Source organism: Sebastes umbrosus, chromosome 7, assembly GCF_015220745.1.
Source record: "Sebastes umbrosus isolate fSebUmb1 chromosome 7, fSebUmb1.pri, whole genome shotgun sequence".
Lineage (NCBI taxonomy): Eukaryota > Metazoa > Chordata > Actinopteri > Perciformes > Sebastidae > Sebastes > Sebastes umbrosus.
Genome location: NC_051275.1, coordinates 18,888,556 through 18,913,659, shown reverse-complemented (window position 1 = coordinate 18,913,659; position 25,104 = coordinate 18,888,556). Strand labels below are relative to the sequence as shown.

The 25,104-nt window shown below is 40.8% G+C and overlaps 2 protein-coding genes across 10 annotated transcripts in view; one reads left to right on the top strand and one right to left on the bottom strand.

Annotated features, from left to right (window-relative positions):
* mcamb (melanoma cell adhesion molecule b) overlaps window positions 1–4,118 on the top strand; it is a 44,824-nt gene extending 40,706 nt beyond the window's left edge. For 4 of the 9 annotated variants that reach the window (XM_037775308.1, XM_037775305.1, XM_037775303.1 and 1 more), the window contains 4 exons: window positions 434–475; window positions 913–1,036; window positions 2,112–2,223; window positions 2,392–4,118. In XM_037775308.1, the coding sequence (XP_037631236.1) occupies window positions 434–475; window positions 913–1,036; window positions 2,112–2,223; window positions 2,392–2,421 (308 nt within the window). In that variant the 3' untranslated portion in view covers window positions 2,422–4,118. Of the gene's footprint in view, window positions 1–433; window positions 476–912; window positions 1,037–2,111; window positions 2,224–2,386 lie in introns of all 9 variants that reach the window. The other 5 variants (XM_037775306.1, XM_037775312.1, XM_037775310.1 and 2 more) reach the window with 2 other exon arrangements.
* Window positions 4,119–6,776: 2,658 nt separating this feature from the next.
* The window catches only part of cbl (Cbl proto-oncogene, E3 ubiquitin protein ligase), a 41,660-nt gene continuing 23,332 nt past the window's right edge, over window positions 6,777–25,104 (bottom strand). The window contains exons 4-16 of the mRNA XM_037775216.1: window positions 24,597–24,753; window positions 22,297–22,418; window positions 19,187–19,324; window positions 18,276–18,363; window positions 17,270–17,401; window positions 16,859–17,077; window positions 15,472–15,603; window positions 13,889–14,311; window positions 13,092–13,180; window positions 12,678–12,884; window positions 12,475–12,563; window positions 11,636–11,878; window positions 6,777–10,089 (exon numbers count right to left, since the gene is read on the bottom strand). Coding sequence (XP_037631144.1) covers window positions 9,794–10,089; window positions 11,636–11,878; window positions 12,475–12,563; window positions 12,678–12,884; window positions 13,092–13,180; window positions 13,889–14,311; window positions 15,472–15,603; window positions 16,859–17,077; window positions 17,270–17,401; window positions 18,276–18,363; window positions 19,187–19,324; window positions 22,297–22,418; window positions 24,597–24,753 — 2,335 coding nt within the window. The 3' untranslated portion in view covers window positions 6,777–9,793. The remainder of the gene's footprint in view (window positions 10,090–11,635; window positions 11,879–12,474; window positions 12,564–12,677; window positions 12,885–13,091; window positions 13,181–13,888; window positions 14,312–15,471; window positions 15,604–16,858; window positions 17,078–17,269; window positions 17,402–18,275; window positions 18,364–19,186; window positions 19,325–22,296; window positions 22,419–24,596; window positions 24,754–25,104) is intronic.

Genomic DNA, 25,104 nt, shown 5'->3' with positions numbered 1-25,104 from the left:
AAACACAAACACACACATGCATCAGTGTGACTCATGAAAGCAGCTGATGCTTTAAATGCACTCAGAGCGAGTCTCCTGACTCCCATTAAGGGTGCCGCCTTGTGTTTTCTCTCTCCTCCTGCCTCCTCTCTCTCTCTCTTGTACATCGTGCCAGGAAATTTCCAGCCCCTCAGAGGAAAACTGTTCTGGGTTGTCGTTTCTGGCAAAGCGCTGGTTAAATGAGATGAAACAGGGCTGCCCCTGGGAAATGACTGTTGTGCTACTGACCACTGTCGCCCTATCAGGCTAGATGTTTAGCTTCAAGTCCCAAATTAACCCAGGCCTCTGCTAAACTGCCTCTGTGTGTGTGTCTATGTGTGTCAGGCCTGCTGATAGGAGTTATTTAATACATCCAGCCACCCACTGATAATTGTGCTCATGTGGTTTTTCTCAGTCAAAGCAGCAACAGCTGACCCACCAAAGAAAGTGAAGAAAGGTTTGTATGTTACGCTGCTGAACACTCTCCCTCACCTCTCCATCTCAAAGGCTTCCTTCCTCTTCTCCTCCACAGCATCTCCCTCTCTCTTCATCAGACCCTTCACCCCCCCCATCTCCTGATGAACAAACCATCATTGAGTTGTTCATCTTCACCTCTTCCTGTGCATGTTGTCATATATAAGAGCACCTCTCCTCCGCCTGAATGACTTCCTTTCTTTAGGTTGCCAGGTTTAGGTCACCTGAATGATGCTTGTGCTGCACTCTCTTTAGACACGCTGCAAAAAATGCTCTCTGCTGTACCTGTACACACTGTCGAATGCTGCACATCCTGCCTGATGCAATCCTGTATCCAACTCTCCTGCCTCATGCCGTCATCTCGTTCTTAATCCAGTTACAGCGAGTGACCCTGTGGTTGTTGTGCTTCTTCTCCACCAGAGGGCAGAGGTGTTATCATTGCAGTCGTCATTATCTGCATCCTGCTGCTGGCCATCTTGGGGAGTGTGCTCTACTTTCTCTACAAAAAGGGCAAGATCTGTGGCCGGTCTGGCAAGCAAGACCTGTAAGTACAACGAGAGCCACCTGATGTTGGAGGGTGAAGATGTGATGCGTTTTGATCTCTTAACCGCCAGCATCAATTATAGTGGACATCAAATATTTATTTGGTCGCAGCCAATGAAAATTGACTCTGTCCTAGTAACTAAATAGACTAGCTTTTGGTGACAGAATAAGACATGAAAGAAGGCAAGCATGGCAGAGAGATTCAAACCAGGAATTGGAGTAAGACAGTTTATATACATGCACACTTAACTTTCTTGAGTTACAGTTAATTTGCAGATTTATTCGATGTGGAAAACACAATTAAATGTCCACCATAATAAACATCAGATCTGGAGATGATGGTTTATAAAGTTAATATGGTCAAATCGAAAAACATCATTATTTTTTTCTTTACGGCTTTCTTTCAACAAATAGGTATTTAAGATTATATCAAGTTAATATTGAAGTTAATTCCAAAATATTTTCCTTGTAGAGGTGCAGAGGTGAATGGTCAGTGTCATAGCCTGTTTACCACCATGTATACTACATTTTAGCTCTGATATGCAATATGATGATATATATTGTCAAAACGATATAAAAATGTCTATCGTATTTATTTTCTATGTCGTTTCTAGGCCAATATTTATTTATTTTTTCTCTATAATTGTACTTAAAATGTTTATGTTCATGTTGCACTCAAGTGCGAAAATTGAGAAAATACTCTACTTTTCATTTTTTAAGTATTTTATTCACACAGGAGTATACAAAATTAGGCTTTACCATGTGGTTATTTCATTTGGACTTAAACGACATATGGATTTATTGAATTACCAGAAAACATGCTATATCGTGATATGTATCGTTATTGAAATATGAAATTACCGTTACGGTCATACAAGATTTTGGCCATATCGTCGAGCCTTAATGACAAGCAACATTGCAGGAATACCCATGTGTATAGTTATCACACACATAGTTAAAGCTGCTGTAATCAATATTTGATAGGCGGCTCGTAGTTATAAACCCACAGATAATATGGAGCATTGTAGCGTAATTTATCTCAATGTTTAAAAGCTCTAAAAACCCTGGTCTTGCAGCACCAAAGAGAAGTCCAGCAAAGATAACATCGTGGTGGAGATGAGGAGCGACAACACAGAGGAAGCTGTGCTCCTCGGGGTCAATGGAGAAAAGCTACATCCCGGCGACCAGGTAGATACAGCATCTACTCTTTAACCGAATGAGTTGTAGCCTAAGATGATGCTGTTTTTCTGCTGATCCGATTACACCATTAACATATTTACACACTCTCCACCCCATCTCTCTCCCTTGCCCTCTTGCTTTGTGTGTTAATGTCTGTATTTGCCCTCTGGAGTAAAGGGCGGTGAGTACCTGGATGTACAGAAGTGAAGAGGCGACTGCAGACACACCAACAGCTGCTTCCTGTTCTTCCCTCTCAGGCTCAGACCGGCCGATGCCTTCAAAGCTTCCACCGCAGCTCCTTATCCCAGAGTTACGTCATGGAAAAGCTCAGTCGTCTGTCAGTTAACATCCTGATGCACGACTGAGGCTCAAGTTATTTCAAGCTGCAGCTTTTGCTTACTCTCTTTTACATCCAGCACATTTTTGTTGCAAAGAGCTTTAATGGGAAGTGATTTGAGCGCCCCAGTGACGTAACTCTGCGAATAAACCTTTCACCTTCAAACCCAGGACTATCCTTGGCCTATAGTTCTCATTACCACGAGCCTTGTATACTGCTGATTGTCCGTAGAACAGTAATTTGAGCACAACATTGACCAGGGACTGTTTTTATACCCGACTACGCATCACCTCAGGCAAAGTAATCACTGAAGAGCAGCCTGAAACAGCTCTTTATCAAGTGTACATATTATAATCTATGTATATATTTCTTTATTTAAAATAACACAATAGAAAAAAACAACCAAAAATAAATGATCAGATCGTGTTTTATTTTGTTTGGGAGAGCGTAGGTAGATTTTATTTTTAATATTTGTTGTCTCTGTTTCCTGCTATGTCAGTCTGTACACTGAAATCTTTGGGGATGCGTCCCCCTACAGCCAGTTACAGCCTCACCAAAGTTTTTACTTTTAGCTCTGAAAACAATCTTTTAGGTCATTTAGTCGCACATCATTCACATTTGTAGTTTTTCCTTTCCTACAGCTAACACTCTCTTCTTTACACTCCCCAGTTCGTGTATATTAAAGAAGATATTTTTGCGTGACGGGTGAATAATCTGTTCAGCATTTGACATAGAAGGGTTAACATTATTTGTTTTACTTTTTGGTTTCTTTCCTTCACAGTCTAGTTTTGATGTTTTCCTGTGTGTGTTTGAGTTGAATCATTGCCAACAGCCAAGTTAAAAAGTTACAGATGCCTTAGAAATTCAATCAAAGCATGTAGAAATTGAGTTGATATGTTTCTATTTAATGTTCAGTGCACTGATTTCTTTGTGGTTATTCTTCATGCAGTTGTGTTTCTCTAATGTGAAACAGTGGTTTTGTTTAATGTGACTGTATGTGAATGAAAAGTATTTCTGTAGGTATTTTTTTAGTTCTTTTTTAAGAGGAAGGACGAGGGTAAAACAGATTATTGGTCCATGATAAATATGGTTCACAGCATGAAGTTGCCCTCGTAAGGAAAAGACACGTTTCTTTTTAATGAGTGAATTAATTCATGTTTTGACTGAAACTTGAAATAATCTGTTGGATCCCAGAGAGACACGGATTCCCCCTCAGGCATGATAGCTAACTGCAGTATATGACTACTGAGGAGGGGAGAATGACTGTGACTCCACATATGCAAATTAAGTTTTTAGACAATCAACAATCAAGACGCACTGTGCTCAGTAATGTGCAGGTATTATCCGTACTTACCGTTCCTACCCTCTGTCAGTCTGTTTTGTTCTGCTGTTTTTAAGAACTACCACTGTTTAATAGTTTTGGTTTAAATGTTTGAATTCTGTAAAATGCCTTGGAGTTGTGAAATTAATGTCATGGATGACATTCAAACCAATTTACCAACAAATTGTTTTCATTGTTTGTAGTTTTTGAAAATTATACCAAATAAAGATTCACTGTTAAATGAAAGGAAGAGCTTAAAGTGTTTCCAAGTTAGACGATGAGCTACCTATTAAACAACTTTATGTAAAACCCTAGCTTTAAGGTTGTACAGCATAGTTTCTCAAAGTGCGGTCTGCGGGCCAATGGCAGCCCTTTGAAACATTTTGCGCGGCCACTGAATGGCTTACATTTAATATACCTGTGTTTCCCCATATGCAAGCAGCTGAAAAAATATGATTTATAATTATTTTGTATCGACGAGGATTAGTTAAAAGTTTCTAGGGAGTTTCCAGAGTCGTGTCGGACGCCTGTGATCTGCATAAAGTAGCCTAGAGCGCAACTCAATGAATGATGGGAAGTAGTGATGGGAATTATGTCTCTTTTTAGTGAGCCAGATCATTTGGCTCAACCCACCAAGAAGAGCCGGCTCTTTTGGTTCCCAAACGGCTCTTCATTTTACCACTTCTGCCTTTTATAGTTCAGCCAAATATAGCGCTGTTTTGACCAATGATTAGTATGTGTGCACATATATCACTTAAATTATTCAATATAATTATACTAAACCTTATAATTTCCAGAATACCATAATTTTACATGTTGCTTTGTTTCCGACTGTCACTCATCTTGTCTGCTATTCGCGCACCGCACTCTTCTCTCTCTTTCTCTCCTCCTCTTCCTCCTGCTCTCTACCTGTAGACCGTCAGCGCGCCGCGCCGCGCCGCGCCGCGCCGCGCTGCGCACCCCCGCCCCTCCCTGGTTGATGGCATGATCCTTGTCTGTCATCGCCTGATTGGTCGCACGGATGTCATTAACACAACATTCAGTCACAGTCAGTGCATGGAGGGCCCGTGCCGTGGAGAAGATCATCCTATCATTCTGCCTTGAATTAATTGAAGAAAGAAAAAAAACAAAACGGCTCTCGGACAGGAGCCGGCTCTTATCGTTCACTTAAAAGAGCCGGCTCAAAGAGTCGACTCGTTCGCGACAGACACATCAATAATGGGAGGCGTGGAAAGGAGGCTGTGGACATGACCCATAATTGAGGAACTAATTGGATACAGGTGTGGCATTATACAGCGAGGTCTTAAGTTTGTGACCGGGAGTCAGGATGATGGTGTTTTATTTTGAGAGATATACTGTTTTTATAGTTTGAAGATAAATGCATTGACATATCCGACTAAGACATACCTGTAGAGGTAGCACTACCAGAAAAGCACCAGGTCACTAAAAATGTGTGCACACATAATATTTAACGGAGAAATCCCAATGCAGTATAGTATGTTGAATAAAAGTCATAGTATAGTATGTTGAATAAAAGTCATAGTATGTCGAATAAATATAGTATGTTGAAAAAAAGTCACTATAGTATGTCAAAAATAGTTTAATGTGTCAAAAAAGTACTATACTAGGACTTTTTTTCTTCGACATACTATACTATGATTTTTCTTCTTCGACATACTATACTATGACTTTTTTTATATATATATTGCCCTATGACCTTTTTTTCGAGATGCTATACTGTGACCTTTTTTCGACATGCCATTTGACTTTTTTTTCAACATGCAATGCTATGACTTTTTTTCGACATGCTATACTATGACTTTTTTTCGAGATACTATACAATGACTTTTATGACTTTTTCGACAAGCTATGCTGACTTTTTCAAAATACTATACTATGACTTTTTTTTCGACATGCTATAATATATATATCTATATTAATATATATAGATATATATATTAATAAAATAAAAGGTCATAGTATAGTATGTCAAAAAAGTCATAGCATAGCATGTTGAAAAAAAGTCATAGTATAGTATGTAAAAAAGAAACAGTATATTATGTTGAAAAAATAGTCATGCAAAAGTATGTCGAAAAAAAGTAAAAAAAATGCCATAGTATAGTATGTCGAAAAAATAAAAAAGTCATTGTATAGCATGTCGAAATAGTCATGCAAAAGTATGTCGAAAAAAAAGTCTGGAACGTTATTTAGCCTCCAACTAGCTAACAACCGCCAAAAGATCTATTGCGTTAATGCATTAAAGAAATTAGTGCCATTAAAACGAATGTGCGTTATTGCAGACCCAATAAAAAGTCACAGTATAGTATGTCAAAAAACATCAGAAAAATGTGGTACTATTGTAAGTAAAAACAAAAAAAAGTCATCGTAGATTACGTCTGAAGTCATTGTATAGTATAGCCATAAAAATGTCATAAAAAAGTCACAATAAAGTACATTGTTTCTCAAATTGCGGCCCTCAGAAACATTTTCCTGAACATGACATGCCTTTTATTATAATAATCTGTGCTCATTTCAACATTTTCACTTTCAATAGTTTACATTAAATGCACTACTTGGCTAAAATTAGCAATTTTGTTGGACAACCTCGGCAGTTTAATGTGGAAATGAGATTTTGTTTTGTGTGTGGACTTTTGCTGCCCTCATTCAAATGCTGGCTCCCTAAATTGGCACTTACTCATCAAAACTTCGAGAACCCCTGTTGTACTATATCTAAAAAATATTTAACATCTGTTAAGACAACAATGAATCCGTGAATTCACTGTTCAATAAGTCTTGAGTCATCGCAAATGGCTTGTGCATCTGAGGAAATTTTTATGAAGACATATTGCGCTCAGCTATTTCTCAGTAATGGCATTCATGTATAGAAGAGAGACACGTGATGGCTTTTGCTTATCATTTTATTAACCGCACTGTGCATACTTCCAAAGTGATATGAGCTTTTAAAAACCATCAAAAAGTTAATGAATGCCTTTTACTGATGAGAAGCGACACAGCTACATGGAACAATTACTCCCTCTTCTGGCAGAAAGTTGAAGTACCCCCAACACATGGGCCGAGGGCAACGAGGGCTGGTACGCATCCAGCATCACTGAGGACTGAATACTGATCTGGGACCGAATTTATCTTTCAGGTAAGAAAGACAAACAAAGTGAAGACACCTTTCACAGATCAGCACTTGTGCTCATAGATGAGGCCTGATGCGGCTGACAAGGCAGAGAGGACAGATTAATACAAGCAATACTGCACAATCTAGCCTTCTGAGATCAACAGGTACAGATCAACACCAACAAACTCTGTTCAAAAAACAAGGCCTTACTCTCTAAACATGGTGAGGATCTCTAACCATATGGCACTGCTCACAGAATTATTCACATAAGTAAACAAAACCTTTGGAACAAAATACATGTACAGGAATGCAAAATGAAATTAAACAGCTATTTTTTCTTTTCATATCACTAACTTTATACAATTAGCTTTTTCTTTAGAGTGACAGTATCAAAGCACAAATTGGTATACTGCGCGAAAAACAAAAAAGTAAAAGGTAAATAATACACGACAATGACATGCTGTCCTCGAAGCATCAACAAAACATTGGTACAGTATTGAGGATTGGGGACGTCCCCGTCCATTACCTATCATTCAAGAAGTTTCTCAAGGCAACTAGGAACAGAAAAAAAAAAAGAACTAGAGGATGGCTAGACAGCGCAGAGATAGCTTCCAGTCAACAGACGGCAGAATAAGCAAGGGCTAATTAGCTATTGACATGATTTACACCCTCCCCCAAAAAAACATTCTTCTTCATATGCTGGGAGCGGTTCAAGTCAATGTACCGAAAAGCTCCTCGCATTTATTTTATCTTATTCATTCATAGTACCTGGAAATTAAGCTGCTGTTTCGAGTCCTGCCAACATTGGAAATAATGTGAAAAATGTGCAAGTTATAATGTGGCAAAAAAAAAGGAATAGGCTACTTGTGTGACTTCATTAAGCGGATACTTTTGGCTACATGTCACCTGGATGAAGAGACTGCAGGTGAGCTGCTCTGGGCTTTTGACAGCTCGGGTGAACGCCACTTGTTTAGATAAACATTATTCCTGAGTTAGCTCTTACAGTTGGCCCAAATACTGATTTTAATGTAGACTTGGGGGTGGGCCAGCAAACCCATGAGCCTACTTTTTTTAAAAAGCCTCAGCGATCACTTCCTTTCAGTGGCGGTGAACTCCTGCAGAGAAAGTAAATTGATGTGAAAGAGAAGCCTGAATCTATTACAAAATGGCTGGTTTCCATAGCGAAAGCATTTTGTTTGCTTTATTGCAGAGTATACCTGTAGAGAATCCTAGAGAATATATTAAAAAAAGATTTAAAACACTGAAGAGTCGACAGCTCGAGAGGGCTGCGGGGCTCACGAGCCGTTTGTACTTTCAAGTATGCTACATTACGGACCAGAGAAACACGGGTGATACTGTCACTTTAAAGAAACAGGATGACGGTTAAACACAATATTCACAAATGTACATTTAAGGCTTAATTGTTTAGCACTAACAATAGTAGCAGCAGTGAAGCACTTCTGAATTATTATAATAACAATATTTATGATCATATTACAATAATATATTACCAAAGTAAATCAACAACATTTTTTTTGTTTCATAACACTGGACTGAGCTGGAGACAGAAAATGTTTTAACCAGCCAGCCAATGAAGTTAGACGAAGACACAAACGAAAACGTTTCAGCCACCACGGACCACACAACACTAGCCTGTCTGGTACTGCAGGGTCGTCAACATTAGTACGTCCTCTAATAATCTCAGCGCCAGGCTCTTCAGCTACACTAGGCCCTGCCATATGAGTTAGAGCAGTAGTACGTTTACAGAGCACGGGTCTGAGTATACTGACTGTAATTCCACATTCATGTTGTACAGGAACAAGGGGTTCATTTAAGAGCGGGTCATGAGGAGTAGGTCTGGCAGACACGCACACACATGCATGCTCACATACACAAACTCACACATATAAACACACGCTGCCAGACAACAGTCCAGACCCCGAAACCATCGTCATGCTACTTTGAAAAATACAACACGACCAAACAAGCATGTTTTTTTTTTTTAAAAAAACGGAAAAGTACCAAAGCAACGTTGTTAATCAAAGGCCATAACAGACTGAATCCATAATGAAAAAGCTCTGCCGCATGTCTTCTAAGCTGCTGCTGACTGAACACTTCCTGGTGAGGAAGACACCCTGACTCTTCCTCACGTTTATTCTCTACACTCTCCCATCCCTCAGTTCGAGAAATGGCCAACCCCCCCTTTAATCTGGTCCCCGTCTACCCACACCGTTTGTACCAACAGCGACCCTCAAAGCTGAAGTCATTTTTACATACTGTATATGCACGTACTGTATATATTACACACATTTAATATATATTTACTCATATATTAAATTTTCATATAGACATACATTTTTAGTTTTATCTGTGAGGTGTTGGTTACATTTTCAGCAAGAGGCTTCAACATGAAAGATAAGAATCGCTCTTCCCAGGATTCTTCCGAAAGTCTCGCGCCATTTGGCGTCCCCGCCATTGTTCCACGCTGCGCTCGGTCACTCCCGCGGAGCTGTCCGTGAAAACGAAGAGGCCTGCTGTAGCAGTTTAAAGGAGGCCAGACACTGTTTTGAAAGCGCATGGAGTGCAGGGCGCGGCGTCCCAGAGATGCTGTGAGCTCGCTGCAGTAACAGCCAGTTAAAAATCCACAGGGATGTAGGGCGTCAGCCAGCACCGGAGGTAGTGCTGCAGGCAATGGGCTTTGAGCTTTGGGCTGAGCTGTGCCAACCTAAACCCAACCAGGCTGGGCCAAGCTAGGGCGAGAGAGCAAACACGAGAGAGAGGCACACGGAGCGTGCTATGTAAGAATATGCGCGGTGGAGGGAATTGAGACGAACTCGCGTAGGATATTCTTAGCCATCTCGATATTGTTCTGTGCAATCATCAGTGCTTTCTGGATGTCCTGGTAAGAGTATCCCTGACTCATGAGGTGCTCGATCTCGCTACTGATTTGAGGGTTGGCTTCTCCTCCTGTTGCCCCACCGCTGGGTGGAGCAGGGACGGGCGGGACGGGGCTGGGTCGGCGCTCCGAGTTGATTCTTCTGGGAAGGGGCTTTGGAGGTCTCTCTGGTGCTTCCACCGGCTCTGAGAAGGCTGAAGAAAAGCAAAGATTGAATGTATACACCTTTTAAAGCTAAAAGGTCTGGACCCATAGAAATAGAATAGGAGTAGAACGGAGCTGCAACAACACTTTACGGCCCCACAGATGTGTGTTGTCACCTTAACAACTAGCAACTCTCTTTGGTTCTAGTCAAATGACTGTGGAAAACAGTTCAATGTCCGTTCTACTGCTATACTATTTCTATGTCTGGACCACTCTAGTTCAATAGGTCTATATAAGTCAATGTGAATGAAGATTTACTTTACATCTCATTTAAAAAAACATCCTGATCCCTAAAGCACCTGTGGCAAACATCACACCGAGTATTTGTCTGCAATAAGCGACGTGTTTTTCTCATACTGTATATATGGTGAACTGGATGACCTTTCCACTGCAGTAACCTTTAATAAAGCACTCATAAAGAGTCCAATTATGATCTGAGAGCTTGTCAGCTCGTCTGAGAGACACTTAATTGGTCCTCAGATATAAAGATTTCAGTCTTTAGTGGAACACTCAAACAGCCGGCAATCATCACATTGTAGGAAGTAAATGTCAGCTCGCTGCAGAGACAAGGAGATTACTCTGAGAAATAAATGCTTTTCTACCTTCCCCTACAGAATGTGATGAGGCCACTGATTCCTCCACACAACCCTGCGGCCTGCGATATCTCAATGGTCAATACGAGATTCTGATGATACAGGTGGCCATTCCACCAGCAGATATGTCCAACATCCTGGAGGCATCACTTACTGTTTTTTCTAGTTTTAAGGTCACTGGTGTAACTGAGCAGCTCTCTATAATTACTGGTCTTTACCCTTTGCACACTGTGATTGCACGTACAGGAGCAAATTATGTATGGCAATCAATTCATGGTAACTTATCAAAGTCTAACATTAACTTCAGAGAGCTTCTGGAAAATCTGTATAATGTCTGGCCTCACACCAGGTAGCAGAAAAACGCTTCAGTCGACTTTTCAGGCTGCTCTCCGGGTCAGAGGACTTCTCTACTAATTCAAGATATTGATTCATCAGCAGTTTTTGATTTTTGCCCAGTAAGGACCTGAACAAAGAGGCTAATGTTATACATTTTTACATCCAAGTTATTTTATTTAACAGACGATTTTCCATTCTTGCCAACCACTCAGAGTATATGCCACAACTAAAATTTGAACTTCTAAGTGTCACGTCTCTTAATAAAAGCCCATATTTTTAAGGGTCAGGTCACCTAAATCCCAGAGAGTATTTGCTTCTGACTCTGATGGCATCTAGCTATTTAGGTTGTTTCATTTTTATTTCATTATTTCTGAAAGCCAGAGGTGATGCTTTAGCACCAGATATCCTTCATCTGCGCAAGTTGAGGCAAACAGTCACCTCTTGCTTTGGATGATATAGGTAATGCTACAGTAAAAAAACCTTCTTTCATAACATGACTTGTTTTTAATGACCCCATAATTTGGGGAAATGTCACAAGTAATTATTTTGTGGAGTTATATTATGTATTAAAAACAAGCTCTGGCTCAACAGGGTCAAGTGTACTTACGTGCTGCAGCTCCAGCGTCCGAATCTAGAGAGAGGCGGCTGAAAGCAGCTGTGGAGGATGAGCTTGATGAGGAAGATGAAGAGGAGGAAGACGACCCCCCCAGTTCTGAAAGGGTCCGTCGGGCCGTGGGCATCGGCAGCCGGGGCTTCGGGAAGTCGTAGCTGTTCTCCTCCGCTTCCCTGTCCTCGGCTACATGGTCTCTGGGACCGTTTGTCAACGCCAGAGGGGGCAACTCTGAATAGTCTGGGATGGATTGAAAACAAGGTATTAGCACTACACTATCTACACACAGATTTAATTATGCCTGGTTTCATTCATATACACAGATTATTATATTCTCTAAAATAGATTTAGATGAGTCACAATTAAATCCAAAAATATAATTTACATTCATGCCAACAGAGTAGGTGTATTATTTCGACATGACGGGGATGTTGTTTTTGAGTGAAACTAATATTCAGAATTTCAGATTGACTGGTCTGAGTGAGTGGTGTTCCACCAGAGCAATAGCTCTACCAAAGAGGCCAGACACACAGCCACCCGACGGTAAAAATCAAAGTAAGCACGCTTTCACTTATTGACCGTCATATTTTCTTGTAAAATACCCGGTGAAATTGGTAAAACCGGTGTTGTCACAAGTTTCGTAACCGGTGGGAACCTTTCCTCACCGTCACATCCCTAATGGTCACTGGAGACGCATTCTAATGCCAGGTGTGAACAGACGTACTTAGAGCTGTCCACTTGTGTACTGATCACCCAAGACACATGTTGATACCAGTTTTGAAGAGGGCCTAAGCTGTCCACGTCCACCTGACTCAAAGATTGATGAATCAAAATACCTGAATCTCTGGCTTGTTGTGCCCTGGCCTGGATGTTGTACATGGCTTCATACATTATAGGTCCATCCTCTAGTTCCGCCAGTGTCAGCCTACAACAACAAACAACAATAATAAAACATCAACCATAACAGACGCAGTATTGCATTCACCAAAGCCATTTAATCTAGATGTGCTGCTGGAGTTGGATTGAATGTTTTGAATACCGTGAGTTTAGTGCGGAGGCTTGGGTCTGTGTCTGGAGTGCTGATAGAGGCTGAGGCTGTGGAGGTCTTGGGACTGGTGAGGTTTCCGCTACCGGTGGTGCCGTGATGGGGGGCAGGACGGGGCGAGAGGAGGGGATCATGTACTCAGACTCCTCCTCACTGTCTCGTGCCTCCTCTCCCGTCACTTGCCTCTGGACTTGAGAAGGTCTGGGAACAAACAACCCAAGAATTTTTACACTAGAACTGTAAATATGGATTTATGAAATATAAACACAGATGTTTTGAGTGGAAACTAGCTTCCTAAAATATGTATTGTATGGCCTTTGTGATCTGCAAGTGAGCAAAATCACATCAGTCATTCATGAGATGCTCCACTCGTTACACCAATGTCATTAAAGTTCCAGTATAACATACCTGCTTGCCAGTGAATAGATGGCGTTGGCTGAGGCGGAGGGCTTTACTTTGGGGTTGTCATAATCTTGACCGGCTACTGCTGCAAAATTCTGTAAAGGAAGCAGAAAGTGAGGAATATTTTCATAATCAAAATCTTGAAACTAAATACTGATCACACTAAAAGGTATAGTAATAGGTAATAGTTTCACATTTATGGAAATACGCTTATTCTGGTTCTTGCTGAAAGTTGGCGCTAGTAGCCGGTTTGCTTAGCTTAGCATTAAGACTGAAAAAGGGGGAAACCGCTAGCCTGAATCAGCCCAAAGGGAAAAAATCCACCTACCAGTACCTCTTAATATCAATAATTAAAATATTTTAAAATATTAAATATTAACTACTACTAGGGTTTGGCCCTGCTGTCTCAATGGTATTAGAGTTACATTTTGTTAGACTGTTAAATATTTATAGTTCATATAATGAACTATTACTTTAACAATCTAACAAAGTGTATCTAATACCACAGACAGCAGAGCCAAACCCATGTGAACAACATTGATTTTACAGATATTAATAAAGGTAATGAACACACATTTAATTGTAATTTAAAAAGTGATCAAACTGTGGCTGTGTAGAGGGTGACTGAGCTAAAAACTCACCCACGAGTTTTTAGCTCAGTCACTGGATAGTTAGAAGGTGGAGTCACATTTAGTTCTCTTACTTGAACAGTTACTATTAAAATGTTATGTTTTCGTAATTGTAGCCAGTGAATACATATCAAACCAAATGGTAGCTGAGGTGTTTTGTGTGTTTTTTCTTACCAGCTGGTGGTCCAGACTGAGGGAGCTGTTGTTCTTCTGTGAGTCTGAGCGTGTGTCCAGAGCGGAGGGCAGCGCCAAGGGGAGGGAGTGTCGGTTGGAGAGCTCCCTGACACCTGCTCGAATGTCCACTCCCAGACTGGAGACTTGGGTGGATGAGGAAGATGAGGAGGACGACGACGAGGAAGAGGAGATGGGGGCCTTGGGAACGGGCCGGGAGTTCCAGTCAGCTATGGGCCGGTTTGGGGGTGCTGGAGGGAGCTTATCTCGAGCGGGATCCCCGGGAGTGCAGGGTAAAGGCCTCCTCTGCAGCCGTCCATCGGGGGCCGCCCCGGCTGTGTGGGGGCGGTCCGGAGGAGGAGGAGGGGGGAGATCCCTCAGCGACGGGGGGAGGGGGAGAGGCTTGTCTTTGTGGTGAGATGCTGCCTGGAGGGGAGAAACAGAGATGCAGGAAGCTCATTTAGACTACATACAATATTGATGTGAAAAAGAAAACTCTGTGCTGCGATCTTTTGCACTGGAAATAATCCATTTAGCAACAAAACCACTGTGTATGCATTCATCACCATATCTGACAATATGCATAACGGAGATGAACAACACCAAGGAAAATGTTGTTCATCATCTGCAGACAATCCCAGCTTCCTATCTACAGTTTCCATTTATCTACATTTAAGCAGAAATATGTGGTAATATGAATGTGTGAGTGGAAATGCACTCTAAAATGACTTGCATGATATGCAGAATATAAAATACACTGATTGTTGTGTCATTTCAACAACTTTCTTCTGTCAAGGGGGTAATAGATGTAAGCATAATTTTAATAACAGAGCTGGGTTACAAGTGATATTCTTAAATTTTAGTTTGATTTTGCTAAATCTGCTTCCACAAAAGTCAAGCTATGAACCAGCTGCAAAGCCGAATGTTTAAGTAGTTTGGCTAAAGGTACTGAAAAAACGAAGCTAACTGATTTTGGGGGAACACTGAAATGGCTTTTATGTAACGGCAAACATGGCTAGTGATAGTAGGGGTGTAAGGAAATATTGATACACTTGACAATATTGCGATATTATGTTTTGTGATACTGTATCAATTTTCAAAAACTATCAATTTTTAATTACTAGTTTACATGCAAAGATTTGTGGCAGACAGTGGCTCAGATTGCACAAAAAAGTAGTGCTATATGTTGGATGTTACAGGGACTGAGATAAATGCAAATGCAGATCCCACTTTTCTGATTGCATAAAACATTTTTTTACTCTGGTTTCATGCATCTGGCAGTGTGTTCTTTTATAATATGACAGTTTTCCTTAAATTTGATTAAAATAAAATATCGCCTTGCTTACAGTATCATAATAAATTAAATCGTAAGCCCTGTATCATGATACTTACATGTGTAAATTCCATCTACGCAAAAAGTTCTCTGGAGCTCTCTGACACACCCTTCCAGACATAAACTGGACAATCAATCCCCATATCAAGGATGCTGTGTGACATACAGTATGTAACTGCTTCAACCACACTTTCATTGTAACATATCCCCTCTTGCCCAAACAATGTGTTGTCGGTTGTGTCTGTTCAGTTACCTTACTGGTGACCCCGGGGCTGGAGGCACCAGGGGGGTTGGGAGGTCTGTGTGGTAGCAGGTCTAGTCTGGGCGGCACAGGGGGAAGAGAGGACTGAGGAGCCATGGACATCGGTGACGGGGGGCGCTCCACCTGGATCAACAGCAAAACACAATCTGATCAGCTACAGTTTAACACAATAAGGATATGTCTAATGGCAATGATCCACAAATGCTGCTGTCAATCTAACTTTTGTTGGATTGGATGTATGACCAGCAGTGCTGTGAATGGATTAAGTGGAACACTCTGCACAACAGTTGTCATATTATTTCTGCTGAACTGGTCACTTGACGTGTAAAGTCTAAAATCTGGAGCTGCATAACATGGCTAAAAATGTTATGGTGGGGGGAAAAAAACTAAAACAACATACATATCACAACATATCATGCAACAATATTTCTGATGGTATGTGGTATTTTGTTTAACGATAAGTAAACAAGCAATTTTAAATCTTTAAAACTATTGTAATTTAAATAGGTGATTAGAAGAACTTGCTCAGTTGAGGTATTCAGTAATGTTTTTTGTCATTGAGAAGTTTTCAGGGCCAAGAGTTTCCCAAAACTGCAACACTGGTTGCATTGTCTAAAACTAAAGATATGTGCAAAAATGTATATATATAACATATTGTTTTGCACTTTCATGCAATTTACCTATGTTTCAATTTGACTGCACTTTACAATGGCAGAGCTTTATCTTGCTCCAAAAAAAGGGAAAGGAAAAATAAATAAGTCCAAGACTTGTTTCGTTTCAACACGAAACAAACAAATCAACACAAAATATTTATAATGTATAGCCAAGTACTTCACGGTGTAAAAGTACACTTAAAGCAATGGTCAAAGATGAGAAAGGGGCCGGGTCAACAATGAAAGCCAAAATAAATTCCAGGGATCACATCAAAGTGTGTGTGATCTCCGGTATTCACCTCTCTATAAGCAGACTAATGCACTCAGAGGCACATAAAAGATGGAGGATAGGAGAATGCCCCACATATCAAATACCGAGGCCCAAAAAAAGCTGCTACCTTGACACCATGAAAGATGGAGATGAAAGACTTGAGATATGAGCTGTGAGCTTCAAGCTCACAAAAAGTGAAAAGGGCAAGGCAGGGAGTGTTTCATCTCTACAGAGACGGGTCTCTCAGAAAAAAAACAAAACAGGAGAGGACAGCAGGTACCCATGAGGTGCACCCAGGGCATCAAACCAACTAAGCCAAGTGCCTCAATGTTTTATCAATACATTTAAAAAAAAAAAAAAAAAAGAACAGCATGCCCAGTATCATGACTGGAAACTTTAGGCAAACTGAGATAACTTTTGTCTCAGTTAAATCAAGGTCCTTCCACAATCTTACCTTTGAACAGGCAAGTTTGCTCATCATGAGGTGAGGGTCTTCAAGTCTGTCGTCATCATCATCGTCATAGCTGGGTGATGGAGCACCTTCAGCCCCAAACATGCCCCTGCAGGAGCCCCCGCTGTTGTCCTTGGGGTCAAACGGATCCACAACAATGGGCTCTGTACCCTTAATCTCACATCGACAGAAGGGACATCCCGTACCCTGACCCTCCGACTCCTGTAACAGGCAGAAAGGCAGATGTTACAGCACACACACAGATGAAAGGACGTTATGTGCTTTTATATGTCCGTTTCGTCTGCAGAGAAGAACACTTCAGCGGTGAGTTCTCCTCTCAACAGGTATGAGTTATGACACTTCTCTTGGAGCAATCAACCCACACAAGCCCGTTCCATCCACCCACACTCGTACCTGCCAGGCAGTGAGACATGAGGTGCACATGAGATGACCGCAGGGCTCAATCTTCACATCCTTGTCGTTCTCGGCGCAGATCTTACACAGCTGGAAAGTGGAGCCCATCTCACAGTACAGCTCATATTGCTCCTGAGGGGAAAAAATGAGACAACTATGAGCTTTCAGTGCCCAAACACAGTAACATCATACGGTAATAACACCATCTGAGATCGTTTTTGAAAGAGCCCAGAAGGAACTGGAGCCAATCAAACATGCGGGGGCGTATTTTTAGTTTCAGTCCTGTGCTCAAGCAAAATGAGTCCGTTCACAAACACCTCTACAAAACCCTGAGAGGATATGTAAGCCCAACAAGATAGAGACTGGTCTTTAACAATATTTCACAATTTACAGTTATGTATCTTGCGCATTTAACATGACGTGTCCTTCAATGTGGTGACAGTATGAAATATTGCAAGACAGTTGGGGTTTCCTTTACTGCTTAACAATAGAGGAAGCTCGCACTGACAAAGGAGCAATTATCTTGAACTATAAAACTAAAAAGTTAAATGAACTTCAAAGAAGATGACTCAACATTAAAGGCAAAATATCTCGTTTTATATATTGATATTGAAATATACCTATATCACAATGTTCTACATGAATCATTTATGGCACCTTCACTGCAGTTACATTAGCTGAGTGCATTTTTTTTTAAATCACAGTGAAAAAATTTTTTATCCAGTTTATCTTACTTATTAAATATAAATGTCAGACAGAAAAAAATCTATTTGTTTAACTATTTTGGTTAGTCAGCTACTTAGCCTCGGCTAACTCAGTTCCTGTGTGATGTTTTATCATGTCTTCTACTTCTGCTTCCTTTTCGTCATGCACTAGACTGTTGCATCGACTTTACTGAGCTGTGTGTGCACCAAAAAAAGCCATTTGACCTTTGCAATAAAATGCCAAAGAGTAGCAAGAATGTATAAGATATTAAAGACTGAGGGTGCAGCCTGACTGCTCTGACCTGTGTGACTTTGATGTGGTCTTGAGGCGAAGGCTCACACAGTCCTGTCAGATCTGGGTTTTGGGTCCGGCCATCCGGGAATAAATAGCTGGAGATGAAAAAGCATATGAAATTAGACGGTACGCACAGGGGGGTGGGGGTGGGGGGGCCTTAAAGTTTCCTTGGGTATTTCGACAGGCATTTTCATTTAAAAGTTATCACCATAATTAGTTTGTATGATTATACTGCATGTGCCAACAGGCTGCGGCGTTGAAAACATCTGTTCAGTCCATTCATTCAATCTGGCAACGTGTTTTAATATCATCACAGAGATGATGCATGTACAGTACGTGACTATTTTACAAATGGTCAGATGGTGTAATTACCATTTGATAAATGTTTTGTAGATGGAGGCGATATATACTGTATAGGCTTTCTCAGTTTAAAAAGTCAGGATTTGATTGCAGGTTGGGGCAAGCCAGCCATAGCTTTCATTAAACAAAGGAATCAACGCTGGCATAAAAAGATGAGTTTAATGCCAGCCAGCTAAACCACTAACTGAGCTGCACATTAGAAACCAACAGTTCTATTCTGGTTATGATAACACTGGAATGATGGGAACAGGCAATATGATATGGCTGGATTGGTTTAGAGCTGAAAGGCAGATTCAATCGTGGGATGCAAAACAGAGCTGCATAGTTTACTCAAGAGATGCATGCTTTGTGGGGAGAGAAGAGGAAAGAAAATGAGAAATGGAAGAAAAAGAGAAGCTCTTGCATATGACAGGAAGCTTGACTTATAGATCATTTATTAAAACTGTGTCAAGTGAAGACCAAGACCCAGCCACAGAGACACAGAGCAGATGTCCAGATGAAAATCCCAAAGAAAATGACAGCCATAACTGCGCCAAACAAAAATGCCAGTGGACTTACAATCCTTCCCTGAAGCCATCAATGAGGGCCTGGAAGAGGGGTTTATTGTGGGGAATGGTCTGGAGTATGTTTCCATCTGCCGTCACGTAGCCGATGGCCCACTGGCCCAGCCGTGTACAGCTCAGTCGGAAGATGTAACTGAGGAGAGAGACATGAGAAAAAAGACATGCTTGAGGTGTGTCGCACTTTGTTACACTGAAAAAAGTGATACAATAGAGGAGGGTGTCTTGCAAATTGTGCACACTAAGAAACATGTTCTTCAAGTATGCATGTACCTGAGTACGAAATGAAATAAGTCAAAATGCAAATATGTAGGCTGATTTATGCATGGAAATATCCCCTTGGCAATATAACAACAAAATGAAGTCAAATTTGATCTGATGTGTGTGATCATTCAAAAATGTCTGAACACAGTTCACATGAAAAGTTGAAAAGATAAGATATCCCATTCAAGCATAAGCAAACACATAAAAGCAAATGTATACATACATTATATATACATCAAAATACATTAACTACATAAAGAATAAGTTATACATTACTATATATATATATACATCATTATACACATAAAAGGGGTAGATGTATAAAAACAGTAAAGTAATTACGACATCATCCCAGTTATCATTGAACCCGACATCCACAGACAAGACACATGCTGGGCAACATCAAAACTCACAACTGCTCGTCAAAATAAAAGATAAATAGTCAACATCAAGCGAATGCATGGTGTAGTTCATATTTGTATTAATAATGCTGCTTTAAAAGGTTCCCTGTGGATTTTTTGGCCCTTGGAAGCGCTATGGAGACGTTTTCTTATGAGTGGGTCCCCGTTTTGTTTGTTTGTCTCCTGCACGCATACGACGACACACATGCATATACACTTCTATAAATGGTTTCAAACTATTCCACTGATCAACAAGTGGCGGTAACATGTTCAGATATGCAGCAAATACAACAACAAAGACAGGGAAGAAGAAAACTGCTAGCTAGTTTACAAAACTTGGATGCAAACAATGCAGGATTTAATATACTGTATATATTAAAAAATCAGCATTACAAATGCTTCAGGAGGGAGGAAAGGCATTCAACACATTTGTTAGACCTCAAGGATACACACAATGTGTTTTGGGAGTAACACTGAATGTAATTTTCTTTTTTTGTTCACAAGAAAACCCCACAGGGCACCTTTAAGTATACCAGTGCTGTGGCATGGGTGGGCATGCCTTTATCAACTGCTCATAGTCAGGTAAATTGGTTTGTCTCATGGCCACGAGCAGCTGGGCTTTAACCTACTCTAGAGTGGAAGAGTAACAGTGGCTATAAGAGGCTGTATGAGTCTGGAAAGACATGCAGCCACTCTACCAGTACTCAACATTTGCTGCCTCCTTGTTTCTATGAACAAATTAAGAATTTCCGATCAGTAAAATGACGCCAAAAGACACCGTCTTTGTTAGCACACTAGCTAGGGCTGTGTATTGGCAAGAATCTGGCGACATGATACTTATCATAATACAGGGGTAACGATTCAATACATTGCGATACTGTAAGCAAGGTGATATATTGCGTTTTTTTCCAATCTAATTTTAGGAAAACTGGCATAGTATAAGACACACCACCATATGTATACAATCTGAGTAAAAAAAGTCACTACAATGAAATGGCTACTATGGGGACTAACATCATCACACATGAATACAATTGGGCTCATTGAATCCACAAGAGTCTCAGCTTTCCAGTCATACCCAATTTATGCAGTTCCAAGAATGTTTAGGGACGTCAGTATGCAGAAATATTCAAATACACCATTTTAGAATAGGTAAAAATAACACATTTGTACTGCATGCAAAAAACTGCATGTTTTTTTTGCCCAAAACTGCACGAGATTATCATAAAGTAGGCATGTCTGTAAAGGGGGCACTCATGGGTACCCATAGAACCCATTTTCATTCACATATCTTAAGGTCAGAAGTCAAGGAACCCCTTTGAAAATGACCACGCCAGTTTTTCCTCGCCAAAGTTTTGCGTAACTTTGGAGCGTTATCTTCACTTTACTAGCTTCAAAATTGAGAAAATCAATACAGCATTTTGGAGAATCTATACATTATTGCAAAACATAATATCGCGATACTCATGTATCGATATTTTCTTACACTTCTAACACTAGCCGCAGCATTCAGGGTAAGCTGGAGACCACTGGTATGTGACTGAGGTAGGCCAGAAAAGGGGCATTACATTAATCCTTCCTAGATGGCATGGATGCATGTATTAGAATTTCCTCATCAGTAAAAACGTCTAAGGGTTGAGTTTGGAGATACTGCACAAGTGGGAAAAAAAAAAAAGTAGTCTGGCCTTGACGTTAAGCTTAGAAGTGAAACTGCTTTACCCGTAAAACAAACAGAACGCTCCTGACAGTAAGCTGTAATTTATAGTGTCAAAGTGCTCATATTGACCAATAACCGCTCGGATGTCAACGTGGCCATACACAAGCCAAGCCTAAACAGTGACATCAGCTTTGAGTGTACAATCAGGCCATTGATGCTAGGTACCAGTGCCATGCTGCCCTGGGTCCTTCACACACAAGCTTGTATTGATACAAAGCCAGACCTTGATCATTTGCATTTATACGTGTGAGTTTGCGTGCAGAGTGATAGCACTAGTCACTTAGGTAAAAATGATTCGACTAACTATGTACATTTCACACTAGCATATACATATAACGTCTCCTGAGCAGGGATGGAAATAGATCCTAAGAGCTCCAGTAAAACCAGCAACCATGCTGTTGCCCATGGAAACACATGAACATGGTTACAAGATGTGTCTCGTTAAGTTCCAATAATGGAAATAAAAGTGTGTTGCTCATACTGCCCAAATGTGCTAATAGAGGCCGACGATGGAGAGTAAACTATTTATTTCAAGTGAATGGGAGGTGACTGTGAGGGCAGAGCCAATTCAGATGTGAACTGTGTTCAGAAATGTGCAGTTACGGCTATACCGCTGCACTCATACCAGGAAGCACCAAATGACAGCACATCTTTATTTAGATTGAATTACAAAGTGTGTGTCTGTGTGCATGTGTTTCTGTCTCTTTATGTCTCTTTATGTCTCACCTGCCAGGCTTGTGGATGAACTTCTGCAGCCGCGCTTTGACCTCATCGTAGGTGAGGAAGGCCATGTACCCCGGGTGAGTAACTGCCAAGCTGTTCCAGTTCCGCAGCAGGGACGACCAAGGCTACACACACACACACACAAACGCAAGAGAAAGAGAGAGTGACTCATCTGATGTGTGAGTGAATCTACACCGCAATAACAGTATGAGCACAGTAATGGAGAAATATACTGTATCACGGATGACGCTGAAAACAACCCTTCAATGAACTTCAGTGTGATTTACGATGGCCATTTCAACCTGGGTCAAGCAGTGTAAAAAAGGTCCTTAAAGCAGAATTTGCAACACTTAAAAACAGCATGCAACTCATTTGGTACCATCTGGAGCCACAGAATGAGGAAGGTTAAATGGACACGAGCAGACTGCTTCCCATACTGTATATAAAGCAGGCAAAAATTAACTTGCTTCTTTCTTTAAAAACTATTTGACTCAAATCAAGTCCCAACAACAAGGGGTGAAGACTTCAGCAAACAAATATCAAATAACTCATACTACTCCATGGCTGAGTGAGCCCGGTAGTGAGTAGGTGGTTCCGCAATTGCTCTCACCAGTCTGGTGTGAAAGGAAGTAGAATTAACACATACAACACTGAAAATGAGCTGCAGAAGCCACGTGCACAGTTCAATCTGCACGAGTAAAACCTTATTTTATTAGACTAAATCACAAAGAGGGACTATCCTGTTCTCACGTAGCTTCACCACATTTGCCTAAATTAAAATCTGATGTTGGTTATTTATACTTTTTCACACAGGAAGTGTCAAATCGAAACTGTCTCCTCTGCTGGACGCATGTTAGAGGTATCTCATCTCTCTTATGTGAAATGTGATCGCAGACTGACGGGATTAGAAAACAAAAGTGTGCTGTCCTTGCACAGTTAGTAGGTAACAGAGCATCTAGTAATTGTACATCTATTTTTCCGTTGCTTCTTATTTGGACATCAGTTCACCTGCTCTGTTTACACTGAACTGAAGAGAGCAACTAAGCTTTTCGCAATATATTGGTTTATAATCACCACCAGATCATTCAGCCTAAAGATCCTGCATGAAACATTTGAAGGGCTTTTGATAGTAATAATAACTAAAATACTCAGCATATCACCCCTCCAGTCTACTGCATATCAAGGACAGAGCTCAAAATGGCCACAGGCTCACTTCCTATTCTGCGTTTGAGGACATTTAGAGGAGGGCTTTTTCTGTGTGAGGGAGTGTCATAGGAAATATCTGTAATCTTGTTTAGGCTTCATTAAGCCTGTCGGTGCTACACTAGTAGCCCAGGATAAGGTCGCTGAGAGAATAAACAACATACACTACTGCATATGAGATATGATACATGAGGTTTTAGATAATGTAAATTAAAACACATTGAGTTAGGTTTATAGATGATATGGTACTGTGTTAATTACAATGCTAATACAAAAACTTCTCTACATACTAAAGAAAAGCTCTGGAGCTGATGCCTGATAAACCCGCACTCTGCCCTCCCCATTTTCTATTATTTCTATTTTGTATTTCATTTTAACAGCCCTCATTTCTCCTGCTGCTTCATTTTATGCTTGCATATGTCAGTAGTGTGATCTTTCAATGACAAAGTTGAGTCAGGGTTTGGGTTTGGCAAAGTAAAACAACTCATAAACTGACAAAGTACCGACACTGTACAGCCCCAAAGTTATGTCTGTCCAGGGAATTATTCCACATATTTTCATCCTTGCTCTTTATTATTCATCTAGCAGTAAGAAAGTACAATCTCATAATGACTATGCATATAACAATACGATAATGACTGTCCTTGAGAAGGATCGCAGTGTGACTCTCTATCTGGAAAAACACAGACCTGTCTGGGCCTTACGAAGCAACAACAGACATCCCATAAAGAGGAAAAGAAAAATCACTGCCAAACATTTACTGGTGGAGCAGAGCGAAGGAAAGTTTCAACTTCAGTCCCGTCTGACAGTGTGAGTAAGTCAGCAGGTATCCTGTTAACAAGCTGATAGAGTTAGCCGAAAAAAGAAGTGGCAGATTTGTTTAAGTTCATTATGTGCTGCTCAAATGGAATTTGTTTCCAACACCAAGGCTAACAGATTGCTATGAACCCTCGTCCTTTGCACATTTCTCCTCTCATTAACTCACCATGCAACGATAACACTAGGAGAACCGTGCAGTGTGTGTGTGTGTGTGTGTGTGTGTGTGTGTGTGTGTGTGTGTGTGTATGTGCGTGTGCGTGTGTGTCTCTTTGTTCCCCTACCTGGAATAGCCTGGTGAAGATGTCAAACTCAAAGACAGAGATGTAGTCATTGCAGGTGAGGTCTATGGTGGACTTGAGGGCCATGGCCTCCAGTCCGGAGCTGATGGGATGAAACTCATGGAGAGACTGACGGAACATCTTCCAAGGCACAATGGTCCTGCATCACACAAAAAACAGAACACATGACGACATCCCCTTGCAAAAACTGAAATCGAACATCAAAACCTCATAAATAATGAGTGTTGAATGTAGACTACCTGCATGCTGCCTTGCGATATACCCTAGGTGCAGTGACATTTATGATTAGAACTTTGAGTTACTTGATCTGTTGCATGCTTCTTCAGTGCATCATGAGCACTTAATTAACTGGTGCCTGCACCACCAGAACGTCTCAACACAGATATGAACTGCACTTCCAGTGAAGAACTAAATTCTAATGATTCATAAGTGACAAAAAAGAAATGCTATTCTGTGTATGCGCTATTTCAGTACTTCCACATAGAGCTTT